This window comes from Erigeron canadensis, chromosome 9 (genome assembly GCF_010389155.1).
Source record: "Erigeron canadensis isolate Cc75 chromosome 9, C_canadensis_v1, whole genome shotgun sequence".
NCBI lineage: Eukaryota > Viridiplantae > Streptophyta > Magnoliopsida > Asterales > Asteraceae > Erigeron > Erigeron canadensis.
The window spans coordinates 3456953-3473211 of record NC_057769.1 but is presented as its reverse complement, the minus strand read 5'-3'; the positions used below and the strand labels follow the sequence as shown (position 1 = coordinate 3473211).

At 29.8% G+C, this 16259-nt stretch overlaps 1 protein-coding gene across 1 annotated transcript; it reads right to left on the bottom strand.

Annotated features, from left to right (window-relative positions):
- Positions 1–423: 423 nt before the first annotated feature.
- LOC122581120 (small polypeptide DEVIL 13) lies at positions 424–908 on the bottom strand. The gene has a single exon (XM_043753271.1). The coding sequence runs from the start codon at positions 787–789 to the stop codon at positions 445–447; it is 345 nt and encodes a 114-aa protein (XP_043609206.1). The 5' UTR covers positions 790–908; the 3' UTR covers positions 424–444.
- Positions 909–16259: the final 15351 nt, after the last annotated feature.

The window sequence follows — 16259 nt, the reverse complement described above, 5'->3', positions numbered from 1 at the left end:
ATGAGACATGAAGATGATAAAGACAGTTAGTAAATAAACAGAAGATATGTTAGGCCATTAATTCAAAATCTATATATATATTCATATAATATGGTACATTAATGACATCCTTCTTTTGTTGCATCATTGCATGTGCTGCTCTTCAAGTTGCCTACTATTTCACATGGATGTTTCCATTTGAACATAAATAATCTACTACTAATTAAGCACATAAAAAGAAGAAAATAAAAAAATGCTATAATGATTTCTTTTACTTCTTTTTTCTTATAGGATGGCAGGAAAACTATTTAGGTTTTTAATTAAAACCTAAAGCAGATCCATCTCTAGCTCAAGTAGAAGTAAAAAGACATCATTAATTAAACTCTAACTAAAAAAGAAAAAAAAAACTTACAAAAATAATAATAATAATAATAATAATAATAATAATAATAATGATAATACTAATCAAGAATCTCCATGTTTTTTCCAACATACCAACATTGTAACACAACGTTTGACAATATAGAATCTTGCCTTTTGTTCCTTAGCCAAACTACCACATTTTCTAGTAAAGTTGGCACATTTTTGTGAAGAACTTCTTGATAAATCACAAGGATGATGTTGATGAGATTTGTTCTTTTGTGATGAGCTTCTTGAAAAAAGGGAACTACTCTTTGTTGAGAATGATCTCAAAAGAGGTGATTTTGTGGAGGATGAGTTTTTTTGTGAAACACTTCTTGAAAAAAGTGAGGATGATTTTGATGAATGGTTGCATGGATCTTCTTTTGATAGTTTCCATTTTTTGTCCATGCAGTCAGTGGTAATATGTGATCTTGATCTGTTTTCTGCTTTTGGGTTTGTGTCTGTGAGAGTGAGATTTGTGAGAATGAGAGACTGAGAGAGAATGAAGGTGTAGTAGAGTGGGGTGAGGTGAGATTATAGAAACCTATAAATAGCAAAATAGGAAAAAGAGGTTGGTTTTGAAGGTGGATGTTGACTGTGTTTTTTTTTTTATAAAAGAAAATACAATAAATAGCAAATTATATGACGCTTGCATCTTAATTGTCTACCTGTATGAACTATATATACATTGTGAATAGTTAAATCTCTATACCATATTGACCATATAATTAAAGTAGTCCTTAAGTAATGAATATTTACTATTGTTGTTTATTACCATTAAAATACCACCCACAATCCCCCTTCACTACTACTAATAATTCTTTAACATCTTTAACACATCATTAACCAATCATTAGTCATGATGCTTGTTATGATAATGTTTCACCACAACAAAATTGGACTTGACATTTGGTGATTAAAATGTAAAGTACCAATTATACCCAATGTGCTTTAATTACCTGTCCATTTCATCTATCTCTAAGGTAGAAAGGAGTACTTTTCTGTTACTCAATTCTTACCCAATTCATCCTCTAATAAAAACTCTACAATTTACAACTACCCAATTTTACCCAATTCTTACCCAAATCACTGATAATACATACTTAATTCTTACCCAATTTCATTTTCTTTTTCATTTAATTTTAATACATATAATTAAAACCATATAAATATAAAACATAATTTCATTAAACTGAAAACCACAACACATAATAAAACATACTTAAATACGACTAAAAAACACTTAAATAAAACTATTTTACTTAAATAAAACTTAAACTAAGCCTCGGAATAATCCGAGTCCACAGTGCTGTCACCGTCATTGCGGTGAATGTAGGGGTAGCGCTCAGGAGACTCGGCGGCCGTACCTAGTAGAAGAGAAACGTACTTCTCACCCGGGTCAGAGTAGTAAGGTACATCCTGACCACCACCCACATTGGCTTGCGATAGTACCCTGTGGTCTAGCGTCCGGGTCAATGTTGAAGAAGCAACGTTTAACTGAAAAATAACCTGATTCAGCCAGTCGATCTTCAAGATGCTCATTCTCCGCAATGTTACGTGCATAACCCGGGGCATTAAGTCGGTTGATTGCGGCTTCGTAAGCCGCTTTGTTCTCAGAAACGCCCTGAATGACGTTATTGACATCTGAGAGGTGTTTGGAGTCGTGATTTAGGTGAGTTTGGATAGCCATTTTACAATCACGAAGGTCCATTGTAGTGATTTTGGTTGAAAGGAAATTGTGGATGAAATGGAAATTGGGTGAAAATGAAAGTTGTGGTGTAAATTTTGGAAGAAGAATGGGGTTTTTATGGGTGAAAAGGTAGAAAAGTGGGTGGAACCCTACCCGAACGCAAGGAGTGGTGTAGCCGATCAGGTTCCACGTACCCGATGCCTTACCTGACTCCACTCCTTCCTACCTAACTATTATATATCGTATTATCATTGTTAGTTCTTAACATTCAATTGTGTACTTTTGGAAAGGACGTGTGTTTGAACTCTTCTCTCTATAAAAATCTGTGTTTGTATATTTGTTTTTAACGTGAAAAAAGATGTTTCAAGTTCTAATCCGAATTTCCAAACCAGCTAAAATTGTACTGTTTCATAATTTAGCCGGTTTGGTCATCAAACAGATTCCTTTTGCTTGCATTTTCTTGTACAAACCGGTATATATCTTACCATACACATGACTTTTTTGGCTACCAACTATTCTCACAATCGCATATTAATCACTTGCATTGTGCATAGTATGCAATATTGCAATGTAGCTTTAGAAAAAAAACATATCTTTTGAAGTATTTACCTATTACTATTAACCACTCTATATATGTTTATACAGAAGTAAAACACTCATGGCCCATATTCTATTCCACTATAAAAATATATTTCTTTGATAATATATATATATAGATGGGAAAACTCAAAGGTTTGAATATTTCAATTTCAATGTATAAACCACATTGGGCAGGAGGTCGGTGGTCATTAAACAATTGATACTATACCTTCCTGGAGTACTGCTCACCATGGTACTATACCTTTTTTTTTTCTTTCACAAAGTATCCTATATATATATATATACTACCATGACAAGTTTTCAAATACTTACTTTAACTTTTACCATATTACCAAAATTTTACCCTATGTATTAGTTTATGCATTATTACTTCCAGTTGAAAAGTGAAAGGGGGTACAGCTATGTATATAAGTCAAAAAGAAGACAAAGAGGGCAGTAGAAGTTGGAAAAAAGACAATGGTCTTCTGAAGAAAATGAGCTGTAATTTTCTAGTATTATACTAGATTTATATATGGCAGTACCATGAAACCACTAATCCAATGCATATGGTTTGAACTTTGGCATGTGGTTGATCTGATTTTTTATCTTTTGATTTGATTCCTTAATTTTGACTCAACCACATGTTCTATTATACTCTTTAAGACTAGCTTTCTTTTTAAAACGAAAGATTATCCTAATTGTCCTTCTAATTAAACTACCCTTAATACTTAAGATTGGAGCCACGAATTCCAAACATACCCCAAATACCACCCCTCTACCGTACCTCACAAATATGAAAAGTGAGTCTTGAATCTAAATGGATGATCTCAAGATACTAAGAACTAACCATTCTAACACCAACCCCATTGGGATTATATTCTTAAGACTATTTAAGTTACCCTTTTGCCCTTGTTTACATAATGATCCTTATCTGACCCCTACCCAATCCAAACTAGTTAATAATGTAATGGATGTAATTCCTAAACATGCATGATTGATTAAACTTACCAATTGTACGTCAAAACTTACACAGGTTGAGAGAGGTTTTAATTGAGAAACAAGTTGCTTAAATCTGCTTTGTAAGTAGGGATTTATACACTTTTTGCCTTTACCATAATTATTAGGCATGTGCTTATAATACTCGTCGGTGAGCGTCCTCAAGCTCCAAGAAGTCGGGCGTTGTCAACACCGTGCGTCTTCAACCGAGCGTCCAGCAAAAACTTCTCCACCAAGAAGTTGGAAGACGCAAGAAAAGTGGGCACTACAAAAAATGTCATTTAATGGCACACAAAAAGTGTCACTAAATATCAAAACAGTGTCACTAATGTACATTTGGGTAATAGGTGACACAAAAAAAGTGTCACTAAAAACGCAGCCACTAAAGGGTTTTAGTGACACTTTTTGGTGTGTCACTATTGTACTTATGGTTTTTAGTGGCACTTTTTTGTTATGTTACTATTGACTTTGGGACTTTTAGTGGCACTTTTTAGTTGTGTCGTTAAATTTTCAACAGCTTTGGTGGCAGTATTAGTTGTGTCATTACAACCTTAATAGCTTTTGCTGGCATACCTTGTTGTGTCATTGCAACCTTAATAATCAAAAATACTTTTAACATTACAAGATGAAAAGAACTATACCATCAATTCAAGTAAGGTTGTAATTATTATTCAAGCAATGTTCTCTAATATACAAGAAAAACCAAAGATAGACACAAGTAGAACAACACAATTTGAGGATGCCCATTAAAGAAAAGGAAAGCGCCTAACGTAGAACTTAATTTCATATAAGAAACCTAAAACTTTGAAACCAGCCATCCTTCATCCAATTTAGCAAGATTTTGTAGCTCATACTTTCATGTTAGCAAGTAATCTGTATGGCAAACAAGGAAATGCCAAAAATTATAATCCGTAAAAAATAAGGACTAATACATTAATATATATAAGTCTAGCTATTTTTGCACAACTTAGATATGCAATAACACTCAAATTTAAGGTATGTAAATGCAAGTCTATCTATGAAAGACAAATTAAAAAAGATTTGTGAGGGTACCTGAAATCTTGAAATAGAGCTTTAAGTTCAGTCACTCAGTTTCAATTTCTTCTTCATTCAGTCTTTTGAGTTCCATAGCTAATGAAACAAATGAAGACAAAAAATATAGTGTTTCTATAAATTATAATACCGAAAACAAAAACATGTAAATGATTATTTCTATTACAATAAAATTCTACATTACCACTATTAGGCCAATATATCCTCTTTTCTCTAGTTAAATCTAACTTGGAAACCTTCAACACAAGTGACCATAAATCTGAAATAAGATTAAAACAAAATTTAAAAAAAACGGAAAAAGCTATATTGTAGTTAGACAACTGGAAGCATTGTAAATTATATTTCCAGAAGTATCTCTTAACCATGACATTCATGGTTTATTTGTTACACAAATAATCAAAATATTTTAAGATTAATTGCGAATAAAGGAATACTGTGTACACATACCAAATAAAATTTTAATCCCTGAATTGATAATTCATAATTATTTTTTTAAATCTCTTGACAAAGTTGTTTAAAAACAAAATTTCAACAAATTACTAACAATAAATAATAATAAACCCTATAAAAGTAAAATTAAAAAAAAGAAAGAAAGAAAAAGATCTGCCATAATTTGTTCATCGTTCCCAGCCCAATCAAGATATTATCTATAGATTATATCAACACAAACACAAGAAAATTAGGAAGGGAAATAAGAATGAGAAATCTTATAGTCAAGGCTGGCAAAAGCAAAAAGAAAAAAAAGAAAGAAAGATACAAAATCACCTCTTAAAATTTTATAGCAATAGTTCGATTACGGTACCTTTTGTCGACATAACCATAATTATGGCTATGGATGGAATCATAAACTAAGGCACAATCTTGAAGATGGTATACCCCAAAAAAAATTTCAGGATGAATTTGAATTATTGTGACTGCCCAATTTTTAGGGCAAAAGATGAATTTATTTAAAAAGGGGGGAATAAAGATATATAAGAAGGAAACCCTGAAAGTTAAAGGAAAAGGTCCGCCTAATTTTTGGATGAATTTTGAAAAATTTCGTTTTAAAGTATACAAAAGTATCAAAGTACATTTAATGGCATACTACAATCAAAATCAAAGTACATTTAATGGCATCACAATCAAAGTGACAATATATATCTAATATCATTTGTGACAGAAAAGATTGTGCCATTAGAAACTTGCTATAGTGACACATGACATGTATGTCACTAAAAGTGTGAGCCACTAAATGGTATTTTTTGTATTGGGGGCCGAAAACGTTTTTTGTTTGTTTGTTTGTTTGTTTTATAAAATAGATGATGATGTAGAAAGAAATTCCAAAAAGCTTTTCTTTATAGACTGAGAGAGTCTTGAGTAATGTGATGCTGAGTTGTCAGACAAAAAGCTCCAAGAAACTCCGTCTTATTAGCACATGCCTAAATAATTTATACGAGTACATTTTAACATGGAGGTGTTTATGGAGATGGTAAATATGCATATATATATATATATATATATATATATATATATATATATATATATATCCTTTAAGAATCTGGTTACCAAAGAGCATAATAATAGTCTGACTAACAGTGATTTATTGATCATAATTTTTCAAATGATTGGGTTAATTTGTCATCAGTACTTATGCCTGACTTTGAGTGTGCACAAAAGTGCAATTTTCCTCAAGACCTCAAAAAAATTAATATAAACAAACCTGAGCATTATATATGTAATTTGTGTTTTAGGCTAGCAACAAACGATCAAAATTTTAGATGTTGCGACAAGCTATTCAGGGAGTATCAGTTTGTGATGATATGATAAAAATATGACTTTCTAAGTCAATTTTGGTATTAACGAGATATGTTACCCGGGCGTTGCCTCGGGAGACATGACGTTTGTAGATGTCTTTCTTTTTAAGAAAAATTATCTAAATTTATTAAGAAAATGGTATTAGAATAAATGACAAAATATGATACATAAACGACGCTCTTATAAGAATGACAAAATGTGTTGCGATCATAATACAAATAATAATAGAAAAAAGAAGACTTTGATATATTAATTTCTTTCTACCATTTTCTAACCAAAATATTACATGTTCCCTTAAAAAGTTTGTGTGAAAATAAAAAGGGTTTAATGGATGCCTACAATTTAAAATAAAATCCTTAGTACAAAATGTAAGAGATCAAAGTTTTTAGTATAAATGTATTTTAAAGAAATAAAATTAAAAAAATTTACAAAGATAATAAATGTATAATGAGGAAAAAAAGTTAAGCATGTAAAAAATGTAAGTTAAAAGTAATAATTAGAAAATAATGGACATGTGGGACCTACAAAAAAAATACCCCCTCCGTCCCAATTTAAATGTCGTATTTTGACTTTTGAAGTCTTTCTTTCGTAACTTTGACCGTAAATTGTTTCGTGTGTGTTAAGCCATAATTGATGTAAAATATATGAATAGATTGAGCTTTGGATGTACTTTTCATTGATATAACTTTCATTAAGTATTATATTATATAAACAAAAATACTTAAAGTCAAAGTTAGAGAAGAAAGACTCAACAAGTCAAATGTGGACACTTAAATTGGGACAGAGGGAGTAATAAAAAGTTACTATTCTTTGCACAAATCCCAATACTCCCGGGCGTTGGCCCAGGAGACATTACGTATGTGGATGTTTTTAAAAAAAAATTACTTAAATTTATTAAGATAATTGTATTAGGAGAAATAATGAAATACGTCTATAAATAAATATATTAATACTGAGACAACGTTCTTAAAAGAATGACAAAATGTGTTACGAACATAATACAACAATAATAGAAAAATATGACATTTTTTACATATAAATTCAAAGTTTTGAATTAACCTAACATACTAAAATGTCAACACAAGGCTCAAAATTAAATATAAATAAGTAGCCCAAAAGTTTGAATATGGAATAGCAAAGCCCATTAACGATAACTATATTAATACCGATAACAACATTCTTAGAAGATTGGCATAACATTAAAAACAATAATAGAAAAAAATGAAATAAAAATATATTTAATATTATACGATGAGTTTATGTTTTACAAATAATTTTGGGTTCATGAGCTGCGAGTTAAAAGACACAATTTTTTTAAGGGGAACATATAGTTTTCATTTGGTGGTTAAAAAAACATGGTAAAAATAAATGAAGGTGGCATGCCCATGTGAAAAAAGAAATATTAAAACTTTTGTGTAAAAGTGAAACTTGTACGGTTTAAAATGAAATCCTTACTATAAAACTGTAATAGATTAAATCTTTTCGTATAAAATGATTTTAAAAGAAAATAAAAATAAAAAACGTTAAAAAAAAGTTAAATAAATTTACAGTGAAAAGAAATAACCATTTTTTTAAAAAGGGTAAAAATTACTTTTGTGTGAAAATAAAACCCATACAGTTTAAATGAAATCCTTAGTGTAAAATTGTAAGAAATCAAAGCTTTTGGTGTGAAATAATTTTAAAAGAAATAAAATAAAATAAAAAGGTTTGAAAAAGTTACATAAATTTGTGGTGATAAAAATTTAACCGTTTTAATAGAAAAAAGTAAAAAATAATAGTATAAAAAATAATGAATATATGGACCCCATCAAAATAAAATAAAATAAAAGTTACTATTCTTTACACGGATTACGAGATTTTGTTTTTAATATATACGAGATACGTTACCCGGGCGATGCCCCGGGAGACATTATATTTATTGTGTTTCGTACTATGTAAAAATTATTACATGCTTTTAGAAACATTATTTAACTCAAAACCTGAGTTGATATTGATTTTTTAATGGGTAATCAATTATAATTTAGAAAAAATCGACGATATAATTTTATAATAGATTAATATATTATATAAATTCTAAAAGATAATAAGTATGAAAGTGGAATATTTAAAATAAAAAAACAAATTAATAATAAAAACATAATTAAAGCTAATTTCTTAAATCATTGAAAATAGAAAGTGAAAAAAAAAATTATAATAATAAAACATCAACCGAAATAACATTGAAAATAATAAGTATAGCAATCAAACTTTTCGGAGATGGTTAGGTGTATATATCCAAAACATACACCCTACTGTTATGTGTATATATACTATGTAATAGTTCACTTGTACTAAGATGAGATAATTTTAAAAATGTTAAAAACTTAAAAAATAATAATATGCAATAAAAATAAGTGATCTTTTATAAAAAAATTGGAAGCAATTTAAAATATCAAAACATAATTTGTCAAGCCCAAAATTAAGAATATAAGACGGGTCCAAAAGAAAATAAAGCGACCCACTAAAAAAAATAAAAACGGGCCCAAAAAAATAAAACGACCCGTTACTATTCTTTACACGCATTTTCATAACTTTGTTTTTAATATATATATTAATATATAATTTGCTATCGGGCCGGGCTTAGATATCTGTTCTAGTTTGTGAGGACCACGGGGAATTAAGTTGAAAATTAAGACACAACGTACTCTTATGTTATACTCATTGTTTTGTTACTATATATTCCCATTAATTTTATGACTCAGCTTGCCCTCTCGCCGTAATTAATTGGTATCATAGTTTGATTCAAGACAATGCCAATTTGATGTACCTAAAAAAACGAGTAATTAGTTTGAGAAGTATAGAATTGAGGTGCAAATTAAACCTCTGTTTGAATTGATAATGAGCAAGGTGGGCCCGGGGGGAAGGGCCAAAAACTAGTAGTCATGGGAATTGTATAGAACTAACAGTGATACAAAAAGGAGGAGTGCATGTAATAAATAACCGAAGATATCTCTATCTCTCTCTCTAGATATATATAAATCTCTATCTCCGAGAGCTTATTTGGCATATCTCTTTGCTCACCACATTAGCATTCTCATATCGTGTTGGGTTAGGCTTTCCGGTACAAGGCTTTATAGGGCGTCATTTTTCCAACTTTTTGTTACAAGAAGCCATAAGAAGCCCAATAAAGCTATATACATTGCCCCCAAGGGCGCTATTGGACAAAAAATTGTAGATGACGTGATAAATAAGACGCTTCTTTCCATGCTTCAAAGATATCAATTGACACATGGCATAAGATATCCCTATAAGGGGCTTTATGGAGAAGCCTTGCTCCTCATAGCTTTAGGAGCTTGACACATAAATCACCACTTCATATGACACGTATGCATAATATCTAATATTTATCCATGTCATTATTAATAATTAATTATTTAGTTAATAAAATAGTTTAAATAATGCAAAATATAGCGCAAAACAAGACTCGAACTTACGACATGTGGGATAATAATAGGCGAATGCAACCATTAGACTAGACAATATGTTGGTGATATTGTTTCTAATTTTAAATAAATGTATAGCATTTAGTTATTTTTATTTGTTTCCTCTGACACATATTTTAATATTATAACTAGATTTTAGAAACATAAAATCTTCATACATTTAATTCATAAAAACTTATAATTTTGAAGATATATGATTTTAAGTGTTATATTTTGCAAGTTGTAGTACAATAATTAAATGTTCATCACTGTCATTATTAGCTGACACATATTGATAGAATTGTTTGTTGTAGTCATTACACAAGATACATGCTACAATAATTTCACTATTATAAATTTTTTTAAAACCAGTTGTACTCATAATGTGATATAAGATAACTAAGAATTAAAATATAAACATACTTGTGATCTTGTACTTGATATTCAAGTATATGTACTTGATTATGATGCGGGCCCATAACACGAATAAGCTTATTTTCAATTACTTGTCTTATGATAAGTAGATAACAATTAGGATTATTGATTTGAGTGACAATTGTAATTTAAAAAAATTAAATATAAATACCTTTTTGTAACTTTTTAAAAAAAATTTTTTAAAAAAACTTCTCAAGTTGATGGCTAAAAATAAATATAAGTTAATATTCAGGACTACAAAGTGTAAATTTTTTATGAAAAACAAAAAAAATGTAAATTAATGATACTTTTTCTACAAATTAATATAAATACTAATATAATAATATATTTAGATAATGATTATTCGAATTTTTAATTTATAGTTGATTTAAATGATGACATAAGCGATAGTCAATTTGATGAAATTGAACGATTTGATTGGTTAATAAGTCATTAGTTCAATTGTCTTATAGTATATACTAAATTTTAGACCCGTGTTAAACACTGGACACGGGACTTACGATATTATCAGATCTTCATACAATTAACTATTTAAGTCATAAAAGTTTACAATTTTGAAGATATACGATTCCAAGTGTTATACTTTGCAAGTTGTAAATAATAACATGAGACATATTGATGGATTTGTTTCACATAGTCACTCTACAAGGCAAATGTTACAATATTTTCTATATTATAAAATTTTTTGAAACCACTTATACTCATAATATTATATTAAACATACTTGTGAAAAATTAGAGAAAAATTAAGAGTTGTAATTGGTCAATAAACAAACTAATTAAATGATGAATTATTATAAAAAATATTCTCAAGTTGATGGGACTAAATATTATAAAAAGCATAAATTAAGTATTTAGGGCTAAAAAATATAAGTTATTGATGAAAAACAAAAAAGTGTAAATTAGTGAGACTTTTGCTAGAATCAATTTGATGAAATTGAGCGATGTGATTGGGCAATAAGTCATTAGTTCAACTGTTTTAGGCTAGCGTCTAATACACGAGGCTTACGATGTCAACAATATTATAATTTAAAACATAATATACTATTTTGAGTAATAAAAATTGATCGATATATCAACACTTTAAGTTTTATATTAAAATATTTTTTTCAAATATATTCATCGAAGTTGTTCTTAAAATGTTAATATATTGACATCAAATTTTATTTATTTTTAATTAATTAATTCTATGTTTCTATGATAAAACATACTATTGGATATATATTAGTTATTATTCAATTGGATATATATTATTTATTATTTTATTGGATAAATATTAACTATTATTTTAATAGATATATATTAACAATTCTTATTTATTTAATATATTAAAATAATTGGGTAATAAGAGTAAATTTGTGATGGAAAACAAAAAAGTGTAAATTAAAGTAAAAATTAAAAACAATGGTCAACTTTAAAAAATCGAGAGTTGTGATTGGTCGATAAGTTATTAGAACAATTGTGCTTTAGTATAATAAAAGATTAAGATTAAGATATGTTTATGTATAAATATAATATATAATATATATTATATATAATATGGTGTCAATCCAATAAATCCAACCTTAAAATGAGAACATTGCGAAAACACTTATAAACTTCATTTTGATGCATCAAAAGTTCATAAAACTAACATAGTTTATTTAATTATCATTATTCAAGTGTTTAACAACATATTGATCCATTAAAATCAAAAAAATCATGTTTTTTAATTTGTGTATTTATCCACTTATATAAATGGAGGGTGTTTTTTTGCTTATCATTTAAGGACTTACAGTATTTAACATTCTAGCAAATTATGAATATTTACAATGAAAATACGGTATAGCACGCAGCCATGCAGGTAAATACGTTATAAGTTATTTGTAACATATTATTACAAATTCATCACCATTAGAAAAAAATGGACCTGACGTTAATGTTTATGATGAAAAGACTAATTTATTATCAGATTTGGTTGATATTGTAATGGAAAACCTCGATCATTATGAACATACTTACGATGAATTTAATTAGCTTTTTGCGCTTGAATATACGAGCATAGTGTTCGTGCGTTGCGGCTGTTAAAAGGCGAAAACATTATAAAAAGGAGGCGGTGGTGGAGATCACGGAGGGTGATAGAAGGTCAATGAGAGTGTGTAATGATTGAAGAGAATGGGAAAAGATGTGTATATGAAAGTTTTATGTTTAAGTAGGGGTATTTTGGGAAGAAAAATTATGTTTAATTTCTTAATCCTATTCTCTTTATAAGAGATTATATATATATATATATATATATTACAATTTGTAATCACCCACCTTAACTTCCAATTTTTATAATTTATGAGAAATCTGTATAATAAAATATAAACGTGCAACGCATGGGCCTAATCTAGTTAGATATTAGATGCAGTAGTTGGGGTAACAAGATAACAGGCTTTACGAGTATCACGTGCACATGTTGCTGCTGCTGTTATGTCAGCCCAAAAACTTTGAAATTGTGAGAATAAATCTGAGTTTTGATCAGCCAACACCATCCCCCACACCCACAGTCCACAACACTCTTTATTTCTCAAATGCTAAATGGTTTCACATAACAAAAAGGCATCCAATGCCATATAGTACTAAATGAGTAAGACATTTCATTTGTTAATTCATGCAATATATGTGTGTGGACCCTTTTGCTTGTTTACAATCACATGGTACTACATCACAATTCACCCAAATTTCAACCCGGCTCGATCGTACCCAAGCGTGTGCGTGTGTGTACGTGCGTGCGTTCATTTCTTACTCGGGTGAAAAACAAGCTTGCACGAATTCACCCCAAGTGAAAAACTAGCCTTTTGTTCTTCTACTTTTGTTTTTTTGTTTGAGGAATACAGAACTCCATGTATTTGAACCAGTCTTCTATTCGGTTGAGGATATTTTAGACACTTTTTTGGCAACTTCATGTTCGGCTAATTCTTCTAGGTTTACTTTAATTGTACGTTTTGTACAACGACAAGTGTTAAACGTTAATAAATTGAACCTCGGCAATAAGATGGTCAATATGCTGGAAGTTGTAATCTGCACGTACACTCTTTGGGTAAAACACGAGTAAATTAATAAGACATTTTTCAAATCCAGGTGGTCAAGGTTGAGTCACACTTGGCAATAATTTCAAAAGTCTTACAACATGAAAAAGCACACAAGTGGTTGCTGCAAAAAAAACTCTGAATTTTGAAGCTGAATGAAAAGTTACTATCAGGAAAGCAAAAGTCTTAATAATTAATTAAGCATGTATCTAGAAAACTCCTTATTCAGGTTTTGCAGTACAAGTACTCCCATAAAAACTACTCGTATTAATTGTAAATGGTGAACATTAATATATGCAGGTGGTGTATATATGAAATGTTCACATGGTATATATGGCAAGTTTGAACTTTGAATGTTCTGTTAAGAATCTTTTGACTAAATTGATGATGGAAGCTGGGGCTGTGCTTCAAATTAAGTTTGACCAGTCAACGTTTTGGGTGATGCTATAAAGTACTATTTCAATTTCTATTAGCAGAGTATTTATGTAATTAATTAATAGGAGACAATGTGTGGGGTTTATGTAGTTAAAAGTCTTCGATGGGTGTGTATGTATAAGTTTGAGCGGTTCTATAAATAAAAAAGGGTTAAAAGAGAATTCTGATGAGATTTCCTTAATAAAATTAGATAATTGTCTCAGCGTCATATATGAATGAACATATATATTTACATGTTAAATTTTTGCAACAAAATACATTTACATTTTAATATTAATATATTGTTTTGAGAAACAATCATTCGTAGTGTTATTTTATTCATATTTCGTTTGAAAAATATTTTTCATAAGATTATTCTTTGTTCTCACGACTTTTTGCTCTGCGCATGACTTCCTTTAAGATCCTCCAGTGATCCATACTACACGTTTAAATCTGATATGTCTCAAAAGATCTATTATGATTCACACATAAAAAGTGATAAATATGACGGATATTATTGTGATTTACTCTGATTTTTATACACTTCACTCCACTCCATGTAGTATTACTACCATATTTGATTGAGAGGAAGCACGTTGGTTGAAATTCTACTCTACAAATATAGTAAACTAATTGATGATTTTGAAGTTTTATTATGTTCACGACTCATCATGTGAAAGGTTAGGAAGCCCATGTGTGTGAGCTCGTCATGTGAGCTCATAATTGGAAATTAAAAATGCTTCCAAGACATTAGAGACCAGGGTCAACCCACCATTTTTTCTTTATTTCTTTTTTTTTTTTTTTGCTACCAATGTGATTCGTGATCAGTTACCTACGTTTGGAATATAAAACGAACCGTAATCGAGTTCACGGTCATGCAAATAAGAAAACTCTTAAAGATATTAGTGAGTTAAAAATGATAAAAAGATTCAGGTTGGAATGAAAGAACTTCAATATCATAGTAGGAAGTCTTCTTATTTGTACATATAATTCTTGAAATACTTCATTTAAAGAGACCATTAATCATTTTATGTGTGGATATTGATTACAACAAACGGATTCGAAGTATTAAACTTTTTTTTTTTTTTGAAGACTTGACAATCAATAAATTATTTGTTGTATATTATCTTATGACAAAACAATTCACATTTACATTTGTACAATTTTTCCTTCTTTTTGAGGGACAATTATTTAGAGACGTATAGTAGACAAGTGACATATCTTGTCAACGAGGGACATAACATTATTGGAAATTTGAATCTTTTGGTGATTGTTATGTTGGATCAAAAGTTAGGAATGTGTCGGTTTTGCCATTCATTGTTGATTATACATTATCATTGTTATCAAGAAAGATTTTCTATGGAAGAAAACACAATGTATATGGATTTTAAAGTTAACTAACACAAACAATGATTAACCAACTAACATAATTGAAAGTTTATAGTAATGATTGTCAAGTAGGAGTAAACTTTACACTCTCCTAACTCGTAGTTGAGCTTAGTCCAAAAATCCTCTGATATCGAATAAATCATAGTCACGCAAAGTGATTGATGAAGGATGAACATTGCAATCACTAACGTTATTGTCTACGTGCATAGTATTGGGACAAACATATCAGAATTGGTAGTTAATCGTAACGATTGTCAACACATTATTACAATGACTGTCAAGATCGTTCATAAATGATGTTACAAACATATAGTGAAGTAGTGAATTGAATTAATAAAGACATGTATATCATAACTAATTATAGAGGGCAAAGTTGGCTTTATAAATAATAAAATTTGTGTGCCAAAAGACTTGGAGGTCAAAGGAATAATTTGGGTCAAAATCGCAACTACGTTATCATTCATGATGTGTGTGTGTGTCAACATTAACCAAGCTAGAGCGGCGGAGAAAAAGTGTTTCAGTGGATATGATGAAGTTCGAAGGGGTGCGGAAGAGGAGGGTCAATGGTGTTCCACGTATTCAATAGAAAGTAAATTTGGTGATGTCTAAGATACTGTTGCCATTCCTAAATAACGAAATCAAAGTTATTTCGACAACAAAAATTAAAATATGATACAACCACACTCCACACGGTCATTAACTTGAAGTATTGGTCCTTCGAACTTTTCCTTAACCATTCCAGGAGCTTTAGTCCACCATACCACCTGGCCTCTTGGATTAGCTTCCACAAATATGATACTTTGCTTTCTTCGATTCTTGCTCAACGTCATTGCTTTAAAGTCACCGTTTACTCTTGAATCTGTTTCAAACGTTAAACAATACTAGCTATATACATTTCCCCAGTGGACTAAATCAGACTTGCCCTGTACTTGCAAGGTTATATTGATGTATATCGGGCGAGTGTTCTTTTTGCATTCTTTCATGGACGATGGTTATTTGCAACGCAACAAGAAAT

What these genes read in the sequence shown, in the direction of transcription:
- LOC122581120 (XM_043753271.1), bottom strand. Translation starts at nt 789, where the DNA reads ATGGACAAAAAATGGAAACTATCAAAAGAAGATCCATGCAACCATTCA.